General features: G+C 33.7%; 1 protein-coding gene across 8 annotated transcripts in view; it reads right to left on the bottom strand.

Annotated features, from left to right (window-relative positions):
- Window positions 1-14,437, bottom strand: part of SCAPER (S-phase cyclin A associated protein in the ER) — a 509,648-nt gene that overhangs the window by 313,163 nt on the left and 182,048 nt on the right. For 6 of the 8 annotated variants that reach the window (XM_081230140.1, XM_081230147.1, XM_081230145.1 and 3 more), the window contains exons 12-15: window positions 13,763-13,838; window positions 13,461-13,599; window positions 13,075-13,186; window positions 9,718-9,858 (exon numbers count right to left, since the gene is read on the bottom strand). In XM_081230140.1, the coding sequence (XP_081086266.1) occupies window positions 9,718-9,858; window positions 13,075-13,186; window positions 13,461-13,599; window positions 13,763-13,838 (468 nt within the window). The remainder of the gene's footprint in view (window positions 1-9,717; window positions 9,859-13,074; window positions 13,187-13,460; window positions 13,600-13,762; window positions 13,839-14,437) is intronic. The other 2 variants (XM_081230143.1, XM_081230144.1) reach the window with 1 other exon arrangement.

Below are 14,437 nucleotides of genomic sequence, written 5' to 3'. Positions count from 1 at the left end.
CATGATAAAATAAAGGAAGACTAAAGAGTTAAGGAAACTTAGGACAAAAGTAACACAATCACAGAATTAATTAAATTAGAAAAAGCATGAAACAGAGCAAAGATGGTAAAAAATCAAATCACTAACAGAGGAAAGGCTTGTTATAATCACAGTTAATATGGACTTTAAAATGAAAATTTATGTGTAAGTAATAACTTTTGAACATGGAGAACAAGTTAAGATGACCTAATGTAAGAATAATATCTGTAAAGTTAAGAAAGACAAAATATTCCAATATATAATACAGAAAATTTTACCTGAAAAAAAGAAGTACTGAAAATTGAGAAGGCCCACTTTATTTCATGAAGAATTTATTCAGAAGATCAACACCGAGAATATCCTTATTAAATCACAAAACATTAAGGAACAAGCACAAATTTTTTAAGCTTCCAGGCAGTAAATGCAACTCATCTATGAGAAAGAGGGAGAAAAAATTTGTCTGGCCTCAGGCTTCTCCACAGAATTAGTTAATGCTAGAAAAACATGGAATGATGCCTACAAAACGTTGAAGGAAAGATATTCTGAACCATGAATCTGATCTCTAGCCAAGATGTACTCTGAAATGCCACAGGCCTTTGATACCTAAGAACTCAAGGAATAGAGCACAATAACCTCTTCCTGAAAAAATCACTTGTTAATAAAATCCAGCCAACCAGGTCAAAACAAAGAACTCATGAATGGAGGATTAGGCAAGCTATGCATCCATTCATACATAGTAGGAAAACTGAACTGTGGAATTTATAGTTTCAGAACAAAATGTAAATGTTATAAACCTTAACAATGTAAAAATAATGAAACTATGAAAATTCTTGGGAGGAGATCTTGTGATAAAGAAACATTTATTACAAATTCAGTAAGTCCCTCAATTTTACTTCCACGTCACTTCCTTATCTTAAAATGGAACTAAAATAGAAATGAATACTTCTTATTAAGAAGTACCATGGATAGTATAATTCTTTTATTATTAATTAATTAATTAATTAATTATTTTGGGGGGGCTGTGTTGGGTCTTCATTTCTGTGTGAGGGCTTTCTCTAGTTGCGGCAAGTGGGAGCCACTCTTCATCGCGGTGTGCGGGCCTTTCACTGTTGCGGCCTCTCTTGTTGTGGAGCACAGGCTCCAGACCCACAGGCTCAGCAGTTGTGGCTCACGGGCCTAGCTGCTCCGCGGCATGTGGGATCTTCCCAGAACAGGGATCGAACCTGTGTCCCCTGCATTGGCAGGCAGACTCTCAACCACTGAGCCACCAGGGAAGCCTGATAGTATAATTCTATTTTATAAAGTTATCTATTCATTCAATCTAAACATTATTCTAAAGAGATTTCTGGAAGAGTATTTATAATGTAAATGGTAGCTATTTCTGAGGGTGGGATTTTGAGTTTTCTTTGCTACATATTGCTTGAATTCTTTAAAATGAGAATAAACCATTTTTATAACAATATGGCCACTATTCTACATATAAAACAGAACTAAAGAAAGCTAGAGTAATGCATTTATACAAAGACTTAAAGACAAGAGAAAGTCCCTGAAGGTTTTTAAGTTGAGAGGTAATACAATAATGCCCTTAAGAAAGATTAATTTGAAGGGAGTAGGGACAAAAGGCAAGAATAACAACTGCAAATATTGATAAATGATCACAAGCTTTCCAAGTCTAGATTAATGGGAGACTAGTGATACCATTCATCTGAAATATGAATTTCAGGAAAGGCAAATGATTTGGGATACAGGGATGGTAAGCTGATGAGTTTCACTGAATACAATCATCAAGCAATAGGTAATTGAGTATAGAGCTTCACTGAGAGGGTGGGGTTAAAATGCAGACCTAGGAGTCACTACAGAGAGGATATCTGAAGCAATGAGAATGATTGTGATATTCAAGGAAAGGAATAAGTGAAGTGGACTGAAGGCAGTAACATTAAGCAGCAAAAGAAAAAGGGAAGATAGGAAAGCATTGGTTAGGAAAGCAGAAGGAAAACCAAGGTAGCGCAGAAGAAAGTATTCTAGAAAAAAATACATAACAGTGTTGATAATGAACAGATCCAGAAAAGGCTTTTAAACATAGTGATAACAGAGTAACATTCTGAAAGGAAAGTACAGTATAGCACAGAGGAAAAATGGTGTCATAAGGAATTCAAGAAGACAGGAGTGATGAGGTAGTGGAAATGAGCACAGACAGCTCTTTCTAGGCATCTAGTGATTTCCAAAAGAAAAGAATAGGTAATCTATAGAACAGGTGGAAGTAGTCAGTCTAGAGGAAGAAAGCAAAGGAGCAGGCACAAGAAGATAACTGATGAAGCAAATTTTAAAAGCAGGCAAGAGGACACAGCACAAGGAAAAGGCTACTGCCATAAATAAGGAAAAAGATGTCTTTTCCTCAAAAAACCCCCCAAAACCCTGTAATTATGAGTAGACACGTTGCATCTGAAAAACTATCAATGAGACCATTAAGAAACTGAAAATAAAAGCCATTTTTATACTATTAAATAAATGATAAAATCAGGTGCTAAATATCTCTGCCTGTAATAATAATCACTATCAACTAAATAGTAGATGACTTATTTTCAATCATCTGTGTATCCAAGAAAGAACTAAGACATTTGAAATGACTGTTAATTTATGCCAAGAACTCACAAAAAAGTATATATGGAAAAAATTATATCTTACACAGGACTGAAATAAATATATTTGGTATGTCTCAAGGACATATTCTTAAGTTCTAGTGGAACTTAAGTATATTTTAAATCACTGGATTATTAGAACTTCTGGATTAGTAATAAAACAATAGAAATGCATTAGGGACTTAAGGAAAAGTTAGGAAGTGGAACACAAATAGGATGCGGCATTCTATGAAATTCTAATATTTTACAGAGTATTTACAGCATACCAAGGATGGCATTAACTGCTTCACAATATGCACAACCTAATGTAATCCTTTCAGCAATTCTTTGAGATGTAGGTAAGATTATTCCTATTTTACAGATCAACAAATAGGCTGAGAGGCTAAAATAACACCCAAGACCATTCAGGTACTACATGGTAGAGTCAGGACCTGAATCCAAATTTATCTAACTCCAGAGACTTCAGTCCTCACTATAATGATGAAAAATTACTTCTGAAGAAGGAGCAACTGTTTGATATATGTGGAACCAAATTTCCTGATCATAAAAATCACCTGGGGGGCTTATAAAAAAATAAAGCTCCTCAGGGGCCACTCTAGCATTACTGAAAAAACCCTGCAAAGCTTGGAAAACTCTCTTTTTAACAACTCATATTACTGTTATAATCAGGCAAGACTGGGAAATATTGGCATGTGATAAATCCAAAGGTAGGAGGAGGTTTTGTCTCATAGATTAAAATGTCTGGGGATGAAAGTAATTGGCAATGTTTCACACAAACTTTTAAGATATTTATGTAATTATACTAAGAACAATTCACTCATAAAATATTTAAATGAATGAGAGAACAAGAAAAACCTAGATTGTCTATTTTTATTTTCTTTGTAGATATAATACATTTCAAAAGAGGGTTTCAGAGATTATCTAAGAGAAAGCAATGAAAATTAAGAGAACCAATAGGGCAGCAGTTGGTAGCAGGGTTTTAAAGCAGAATTTCATATTAGCAAAAATCTTAGTACAGACTCTTAACTCAGTGATCCTGACTAAGAATTTTTAAAACTGCAAATGGTAGCTGATATCTTTATGTAAAAACAACCAGCAGTCAACCACTTATCTTGATGGAAATTATCTAAACTATAGCTTGGGTTAATATGTTTATAGGAGCCACTTTGGTTTAATGAGATTATAATGAAAGTAAATATATTAGGCAATTAGACAGATCAAAATTCATACAAGTCATATAAAAAAAAGAACACAAAATGAAAATACTAAACCAATAATAAGAACAGTGGTAAAAGCATAGGCTTTGGAACCACAAACATCAGGATTTTAATTCTGGCTATATGACCATCAACAATCTGCCTTCAGACTGCTCCTCTAAAATATAAAAATAATACATAGTTCAGAATTTCCACTTCCAGCTATGATGGAGTGATAGGGTCCAGATGCACCCTCCCACCTTAAACTAAAAAATTAGACAAATGTATAAAATATATGAAATTCAATTAATGTAACACAGCAAATATCAAAAGAACAAAGGACAAAACCACATTATTCTTGCAATAGATGGAGAAAAAGGATTTGACAAAATCTAATACTCCTTCATGATAAAAACACTCAACAAACTAGGAGTAAAAAGGAACTTCCTCAATCTTTGAAGGGTATCTATGAAAACCCCATACCTAACATCATACTTGATGATGAAAGACTAAATGCCCCCCACTCCAAAGATCAGGAACAAGACAAGGATGTCCGCTCTTACCACTTCTATTCAGTATTGTATTGCAGATTGTATCCTGAGCAATAAGCAACAACAATAACAACAAAAATCAAAGCCATACAGATTGGTAAAGAAGAAGTAAAACTATCTCTAGTTGCAGATGGTATGATCTTGAATATAGAAAATCTTAAGGAATCCACTAAAAAGCTATTACAATTAATGAGCGAGTTCAAGCAAGGTTGCAGGAGTTAAGATAAATATATAAAAATCAATTGTATTTCTATACACTAGAAATAAACAATCTGAAAATGAAATTAAGAAAACAATTCCATTTACACTCACCTCCAAAAGAGTACAATCAATACTTAGGAATTAATTTAAACAGAAGGTGAAAGGCTTGTGTGCTGAAAATTAGAAAACACTCCATAAAGAAATTAAGGAAGATTTAATTAACTGGAAAGATATCCTGTGTTCATGGATTGGAAGATCTAATATTAAGATGGCAATACTCCCCAAAGCACTGTAAAAATTCAATGCAATCCTAACAAAACTCCAATGGACTTTTTTATGGAAATGGAAAGCTTATCCTCATCCTAACTGCAAGTTACCCCAAAGAGCTAAGACAACATTGAAAAAGAATGAAATTGGAGGAGTATAGTTCCTGATTTCAAAGCTTACTAAAGTGCTACAGTAATCAAAACAGTGTGATACCAGCATAAGGACAGACGTATAGACCAGTGGAATAGAACTGAGAGAGGAGAAATAAAACTGTACACCTATGGCTAATTGATTTCCAGCAAGTGTGCCAAGACCATTCACTGGGGAAAGAATAGTGTCTTCAAGAAGCAGTGCTTGGACAAATGATATCCACCTGCAAAAGAATAAAGGCAGACCCCCTTACCTCATTCTGTATATAAAAATTAATTCAAAATGTATCTATGACCTAAATATAAAAGCTAAAACCATAAAACTCTTAGAAGAAAACATGGAGGTAAATCTTCATGATTTTGAATTTGGCAATAATTTCTTAGCACAAAAAGTACAAAAAATAAAACAAAAGATAGATAAATTGGACTTCATCAACATTAAAAACTTTTGTGCAAAGAACATTATCAACAAAGTGAAAAGATAACCTACACAGTGTGAGAAAGTATCTGCAAATTATGTATCTGATAAAGGACTAGTATTGAGAATATACAAAGAACTCTTACAGCTGAACAACAAAAAGACAAACAGCCCAATTAAAAAAAATGAGCAATAGACTCTGAATAGACTTTTTTCTAAGGAAGATATACAAATAGCCAATAAGCACATAAATAGATGCTCAATATTGTTAGTCATTAAGGAAATGGACAGATTCCAAGAAAGACACAAATTACACAAGAGAAAGAGATAATATGAATAGCCCTATGTATATAAAAAAATGGAATTTTTAGCAAAAAAACTCAACCACAAAGAAAACCCCAGGCCCAGACAGCTTCATTGGTAAATTCCACAAAAAAATTAAGGAGGAAATGGTACCAGTTCCACATAAACTACTTTGGAAAACTGAAGAGGATGGAACCCTTCCCAAGTCACTTTAGGAGGCCAGCATATTCTGTTACCAAAAGCAGACAAAGACATTATAAGAAAAGAAAAAAAAAGATCAAAATCCCTCACAAACATTGATGCAAAAATTCTTAAAATTTTAGCAAATGAAGCACACCAAAATATAAAACTGATATTATTTCATGACCATGTGAGGTTTATCCCAGAATTGCACAGTTACTTTGGCATCTGACAATCAAATACCGAAATTCACCATTTTAAGATCTTAAAAAAACACATAATATCATCTCAATAAATGCAGAAAAAGCAGGTAACCAAATTCAAAGTCCATGGTAAAAATTTCAGTAACTAAGAATAGAAAGGAAGTTCCTCAATCTGATAAAGAACATCTATGAAACATCTACAGCTAACATCACACTTAATGGTGAAAGACTGAGCACTTTCTTCCTAAGATTAGGAGCAAGGCAATGATATTGGTTCTCAGCACTAATCAACATTGTGCTAGTACTGGTTAATGCAATAAAGGGAGATTAAAAAATGAAAAACATACAGGAAAAAAAGAAATAAAACTAGAACTAGTAGGTTTAGCAGGGTTGTAGGATATAAGGTAACACACTAAAATCAAATGTGTTTCTATAAGTTAGCAGCAAACAATTAGAAACAAATTTAAAACAAGATACTATTGACAACAGCATTAAAAATATAAACTGCAGATAAATTTCATAAAATATATACAAACCAAAATAAATGGAGATATATGCCATCAGATATATGGTTCAGAATACTCAATATCATTAGGATGATACGTCTCCCCCAGATTAATCTATATATTCAATGCAATTCTAATGAAAATACAGGCAGGCCTCTTTTGTGGGGGAGGAGTAGAAATTCACAAGCTGATCCTATAAATTACATGGAAATGCAAAGAACCTAAAAGAGCAAAAATAGTTTTAGAAGAAAATAAAACTTAAGGGTTTATACTTCTTGATTTCATGACTTATTATAAAGGTACAATAATGAAGATAAAGTGTTATTTATAAAGATAAATGTAACAGAATAGAAAATCAGAAATAGACACACACATATATAGCCAATTGCTTTTCAACAAGAGTCTAAGGCAATCTATTATACAAAAGATAGTCTCTTTAACAACTGATACTGAAACATTATATAACCATATGAAAAAAATGAACCTCAGCCCTACCTCACACCATATAAAAAACTTAACTCAAAATGGAACATAGACCTCATCGTAAAATTTAAAATTTCTAGAGAAAACTTAAGAGAAAATCTTAGTGACCTTAAGTTCATGTAAAGATTTTTTAAATAGGGAACAGAAAAACATAAAGTATAAAAAAAAAAAGTCAATATATGGGACCTCTCCAATTTTTAAAACTTCAAAAGACACTTTTAAGAAAATGAAAAGGCAATCTGCAGACCGAGAGAAAATATTTGCAAAACATAGATATTAATATCTAAAATATACAAAGTCCTCTAAAAAATCCTGCTATTTGCCACAACATGGATGAAACTGGAGGGTATTATGCTAAGTGAAATAAGCCAGAGACAGAAAGATAAATACTGCATGGTATCACTTATATTTAGAATATAAAAGAAAAAGTGAAACTCATCAAAACAGATTTTTCTTTCTGTAGTTGATTTCTAGTTTCATACCATTGTGGTTGGAAAAAATGCTTGACATAATTTCTATCCTCTTAAATTTGTTGAGACTTGTTTTGTGGTCTAGTATGTGATCTATCCTGGAGAACATTCCATGTACATGGGAAAAGAATGTTTATTTTGCTGTTTTTGAATATAATGTCCTATAGATATCTATTAAGTCCAACTAGGCTATTGCATCATTTAAGACCATCATTGCCTTACTGATTTTCTGTCCAGATATGGAACCAACTGAAATGCCCATCAGCAGATGAATGGATAAAATAGATGTGATATATATATACAATGGACTATTACTCAACCATAAAAAAGAACAAAATTCTGCCATTTGCAGCAACATGGATGGATCTAGAGAACGTTATGCTTAGTGAAGTAAGTCAGACAGAGAAAGACAAAAACTGTATGATATCACTTATAATTGGAATCTAAAAAATAATACAAGTGAATATATATGCAAAACAGAAACAGACTCAGAGATATAGAAAACAAACAAACCAGTAGTAACCAAAGGGAAGAGGGGAGAAGGGAGGGGCAAATTAGGGGTACAGAATTAAGACATACAAACTACTATGTATAAAATAGATAAGCAATAAGGATATATTGCTGTTACATGGAATTACAGCTATTATCATGTAATAACTTTTAATGGAGTATAATCTGTAAAAATACTGAATCACTATGCTGTACACCTGAAACTAACACAATATTATAAATCAACTATACTTCAATTCAAAACACGCAAAGAAAGAGTGAACAGAAAAGTAGTTGCCACAGGCCGGGGGGAGGCAGATAGAAACAGGGAGAGATTGGTAAAAGGGGACAAACTTTTAATTATAAGATGAATGAAACCTGAGCATCTAATGTATAACATGGTAACCATAGTCGATAACACTGTATTGTATTGATATAACTGAAATACGCTAAGAGGGTAGAACTTAAATGTTCACACACACACACACACACACACACACACACAAAAGATAAATATGTGAGGTGATGGATATGTTAATTAACTGGATGAGGAAAATCCTTTCACAATGTATATGTATATCAAATCACCATGTAAATATCTATTTTATTTGTCAATTATATCTCAAAAAAGCTGAAAAAGAGAACTGTTTGACTAATAACCAAACAACCTAACTTTAAAAAATGAACAAAGATATTTGAACAAACACTGTACCAAATAAGAGCTACAGATAGGAAGTACACACATGAAAAGATGTTCAAAAAGCAAATTAAAACCATCAGACACTATACATAAAGACTAATATGGAATGGTTAGAATTATAGTATGTAACCATGTCAAGTGTTGGCGAGAATGTGGCTAACTAGAACTCTCATCCACTGTTGGTAAGAGTATATAAAGTGTTTCTTTAAAAGTTAAACCTATCATAAGACTCTGCCAATCTCAGGTATTTACCAGAGAAAATGAAAGCACACATCTGCACAAAGACTTGTATATGAATTTACACAGCAGCTATATCTATAACAGCCAAAAACTGGAATGAAAACAAATGTCCATCAACAAGTGACCGGATTAACAAACTATGGTATTTCTACACAATGGTATACTTCTCAGCAATGAAAAGGAAATGATACACAACAGCATGGATAAAATTCAAAATAACTATGCTGAATGAAAGATGCCAGAAGAAAGAGTACATACTCTATGATTTCATTCATATAAAATTCTGGAAAATGCTAACATCCATAGTGACAAAAAGCAGATCAGCAATTGCGTGGTAACAGAGTTGGAGGAAGGAATGAATTACAAAGAGGTATAAAGAAACTTTTGAGGGTGATGGAATTGTTTATTATTTTCATTGTACTGATGGTTTCAGGAATATATATGTCAAAACTTAACAAATTGATGCTTCACATATGTGTTATTTATTGTCTGTGAATTATACTTCATTAAACCTGTAAAAAGTAATACATATCTCATAGGATTATTGTAAGAATAAGATATTGCACATAATAAGTAACAAGTGAGCATGTAAAAATGCTGTTATTCTGGCACAGGATAAACATTTGATAAACATTAGCTTCTCGTGTAACAAGGGAAAAAGTTCTCAAGTAACTAATTCAACGTTCAAAGCACCTAAGTTATACCTTAGCTTCTTCCTCTTGTGCTTTTTTAACAATTGCTTGTAACTGCACCTCTCGTTTAAATTCAGCATGAAGTAATTTCTCTTCCATCATCCTACGTCGTTGGTCTAGTAACTCTTCTTTCCACTTCCGGACATCTTTCTCCTATATGCAATGAATTATCACATCATTAATTTCAGCATACACAGTCACTTGGCAAGAAGTGCAAACAGATAAACAGCTTAGGAATTATAAAGTCAAGAACGTAGAAAGACCTAAAGGATCATGACTAATGATTACGAACACAGCCTATGGAGCCAGACTGATGAGTTCATAATCTACCATGGTCACTTGCTCGATATATAAACTGGGCAAGTTTTTTAGCCTATGTCTCAGTTTCCTTATCTATAAAGAGAATAGTAGTACCTAACTCATAGGTTTTCAAGATTGAGTGAATATATGTAAACTCTTAGAACAGTACATTAGACATTGCTCAAGAGAAATATTTGCTGTTATTATTATACTGTGCTATGAGCACACTTAAAAATGAAAATAGTGTATATGTCTTATCCTTATAAACGTTAATGGCTCTATAACCCAAATTCAAGACAGATAATTTTATCCTAGAAATTGAAAAAAAGGTGAGAAGTCTGAAAAATAAATATTTGCATAAGAAACATTCTCTGAAGAAACAGAGAGTTTTGACTATAGAAGAATAATTACGTTAGCTCCCTTTACTTCCTTAAAACAATATCAAATAGGAGAAGTAAAAGACTTGTCCTGTGCTCCAAGAAATCAGAACCTGCACCAATAAGAATAAATTATAGAAAATCAATGTTGGCTCAACATGAATGGGAAGAAAACTAACATTTCAGTTGAATTTTAGCTAAATAATAATGTATTTAACCATCTAAAAAAGTATGATGCAGAAACAGTACTGGATTAGGAGCTAGGAACAGGTCCTTAAAGCTCTAGCTCTGCAAATTATTGGTCATGTGATATTGGTAACTAGCTCTGCAAATTATTGGTCATGTGACATTGGAAACAGCCCTTAGCCTCTCCTAGATTCAGTTTTCACATCTATAAAATGGGGTTCAGGGGGACTTCCCTTGTGGCGCAGTGGCTAAGAATCTGCCTGCCAATGCATGAGACATGGGTTCGATTCCTGGTTTGGGAAAATCCCACATGCCGCGGAGCAACTAAGCCCGTGCACCACAACTACTGAGCCTGTGCACTAGAGCCCAAGAGCCACAACTACTGAGCCCGCACGCCACAACTACTGAAGCCCACATGCCTGGAGCCTGTGCTCCACAACAAGAGAAGACATCGCAGTGGGAAGCCCGCACACTGCAACGAAGACCCAAGGCAGCCAAAAATAAATAAATAAAATAATTTTTTTTTGAAATGGGGTTCAGGATCTGTTCAACTCTGTGTGCCTCACAGAGGAATTGTGGTGATCAGATGAGACCATATGTGTATAGAATACTGTTGAAACAATAACTCATTATATAAATTGAAGGTGGGATTTATCATTTAAATTAATTGAAGGGATACCTACATTGATGGGAGAATTAAACCAGAGAACCTCTAACGTCTTGTACAATTTCAAGAATTTACTATTTTGTTTGCATGAGTATCTGGAGATTATATTACATAGTGAGAAAATAAAGTATATAATTTTATTTGTATTAAAAACACACTAAGAAGGGAAATTATAATTGTGTTAGAACATTTTTCTAAAGCTTAAAATGAAATAATACATTAACTCTTATAGAACCCCATGACATGGAGACTGTTTTTCATATTTGATCTATTCAATCTAAATGATTAAAATCTTGATTAAAATAATTAAATTCTTGAGATTCAGGTGAAGAGAAAAATTACAGGTTTTCTTCCTTTCCCAGCCAACTTTTCTACTGTACTAAGGAGAATCTTATGCCACCTCATTTTTACATTCAAATTATTTGGTCCAATTATTTTTCCCAATTTTAAAACAAACACAAATAATGCAAATAACCTAGGCATATTAGTCCTCCTTTCTAGGACCAGAAGGTAACAAAGGAGTTCACCTATACTATAACGGTTACCTATCTTCTGTCATGCTGTGTTAGGTATACAGACTCCAAGATGGAGTCTGTTAGTACACAGACTCCAAGATGGCTCCAAATGATCCCAGCCACCTGGTAATCAGACCTTTCCTTGTGTATTTCCCTCCAACACTGTATCAGGATCATGACCAATACAATTCAGCAAAAGTGATGGTATATCACTTCCGAGATTAGGTTATAAAAGACAGTGCAGCTTCCATTTTGGCAGCTCACTTGTTCACTCTCTCTCTCGTCTTCTCTCAGATTACTCTGTGGGAAAAATAGCAGCCATGTTGTAAGAACATCAGGTTATGGAAAGACCCACATGGCAAGATACTGAGGTCCATAGCCAACTGCTAAAGAGGAATCCAGGCCTGCCAATAACCATATGAGAGTTTGGAAGTGGATCCTTCCGCTCCAAATGACTGCTGCCCCAGACAACAGCTTGACTGCAACCTCAGGAGAGACTCTGAACAAAGAAATAACAACACAAGCCACTCCTGGTGGTTTCCATGCCCAAGAAACTGTGAGCAGTTGTTTTAAGTGAAAATGTGTGTTGTTTTAAGCTGCTAAGTCTTGAGGTCCTTTGTTATACAGCACACATAACTAATACAATACTCATGTCTGCTCTGTGTAACTAACAATAAGAACGACCATATACTGAGCAACAGCCACCCGAGCAACATGCTACTGTTTTACTTACTTGCCACTTTCATCATCACAACTGGTTAACAATGATAATTGTCATTTTATGGATAAAGAAATTAAAAGGCAGTATTGTTAAGTAATTTGCCCAGGGCATCATATCCTATTATGTGGTTCAAACCAGGATTTCACCTGATTGGCCATCTCCAGAGCCCATGTTCTTTCCACTACACTGACCGGAAGTTACACTGCTCTAAATACTCCAAGAATCTCTTCCATAAATCTAATTAGTGCCCCACTTATTCAAATCTGATCATCTCAAGCTCAAAACTGTCCTACCAATTCATTGAACACTTTGCACAAGACTCCCCAAGGAAACCCCCACTGAAAATGGCAAAAGACAAAGCGCAGCTTTAATAATCCATGCGAACTCAGCAAAACATCAATTTACCAGCTGTTTTAGGAATGACAAATTCTGTTTTCTTTCTTTAACAGGTAGCTTTCTGTAACTCAGTAGATAGAAATGCTTTTGTTTCCTAGTAAATTTATTTTTATTGTTCTTTTAGCTTCTCTCAAACTAGAAGAAGTCAAGTTGAAAATAAGCCCATCAATTTAAGGCAATCATACTTCCCTAAAAATTAAAACTCACCCTTTCTAACAATTTCTGAAGCTTTAATGCTTTCTCTTCGCGTAACTTTTCCCTTAGCTGCTGTGCTTTCATTTGTTTTTCTTCATGTTTCTTCTTAGATTCTGCAATTGTTCTATTAATACAAATAAATGGACAAGAGACATAAATGTTTACATGATAAAGTCAATAATATCTTCTTTAGTCTTCAAAGTTCTTAAAATAAATATAAAAAATATACAAAACTAACTTTGGCCTAAAATTTCACAGAAACATTGTCACTTTTCAAAGAATCTGGAAATGTGTTGAATAATGTACCTTAAAATAGTATGTAGTAACTCCATTTAATAGTCAAGAACATCTAGTTCCCTTCCTGTGAAACATTTCAAATTAAATTTCAAAGGCCAGACCTTTTACGAGATGGTGAGGAAAGTTTTTCATGCATGTGAATTCCATGTCCTGGAGGTCTAGCAGGTTCCTCCTCTACAATATCCCCCCAGGATGTATTTTGGCGCCAAGATTCACGAGCTGTTTTCAGAAAAAAGAAAACTGCTATTGTTTAACCACATAATTCTATAAAACGAACATTTGACAACAGACTTTTAAAAGGCATCCCACTCTTATTTATTTTACAGAAAAACCCCATAATCTATTTTATACCCCTCTACCTATACATACAACACACACACACAAACATACAAACATGTAATACCTTCATAATCTGCAAGGACATCGTTCCAATCCATAGACATACCACAGAAAGATACACTTCCACTGCCCATGCTGGCCTAAAATGTAATAAGAAAAATTGAGTAACAAATATTTGAATCAATTATAACCTTATAAAATGAACTATATATGAAATTTTCCTACCTATTGCTCATATATTTCATTTAGCAAACAGTCCAAAACCAGAAAAAAGTCACATACTTCTTACAGTCACAATAATTACCAAGTTAAAAATACCACAGCCTATACATTTTAAGAGGAAGACTAACCTACCTGCCATTAACAGCAGAGACAAACCAAGTAATTTTAAAAGAAAACTATTGGGTTTAAACTATTACTACATAAATTCTGACATATTTAGAGCACACATCAGAAGAGCTAAAAAGTATTTGTTGGGCATTAAAATTTAATAGGAAGACATTGCAAATATTCATGATTACTTTTATTCTTTAAGAAATCCCTCATCAACATATATATCCTGAGCGCCTAGTGATAGCAAGGCAATGTATCATTTGCTTTTTATTAGCAGAAGGAAAAATATATCTTCGATTCTTCTTCAATCTATACAATTATAATCTGAGAAATGTGGCGTATTTACTTACTCTGAGACTCATTTTCTTGATTTATAAAATGAGAAAACAACTTCCAACGTGTCAAT

This window comes from Mesoplodon bidens, assembly GCF_964165515.1.
Source record: "Mesoplodon bidens genome assembly, chromosome: 3".
Classification (NCBI taxonomy): Eukaryota; Metazoa; Chordata; class Mammalia; order Artiodactyla; family Ziphiidae; genus Mesoplodon; species Mesoplodon bidens.
The sequence above is the reverse complement of the archived record's forward strand: the minus strand, read 5'-3'. Positions and strand labels throughout refer to the sequence as shown.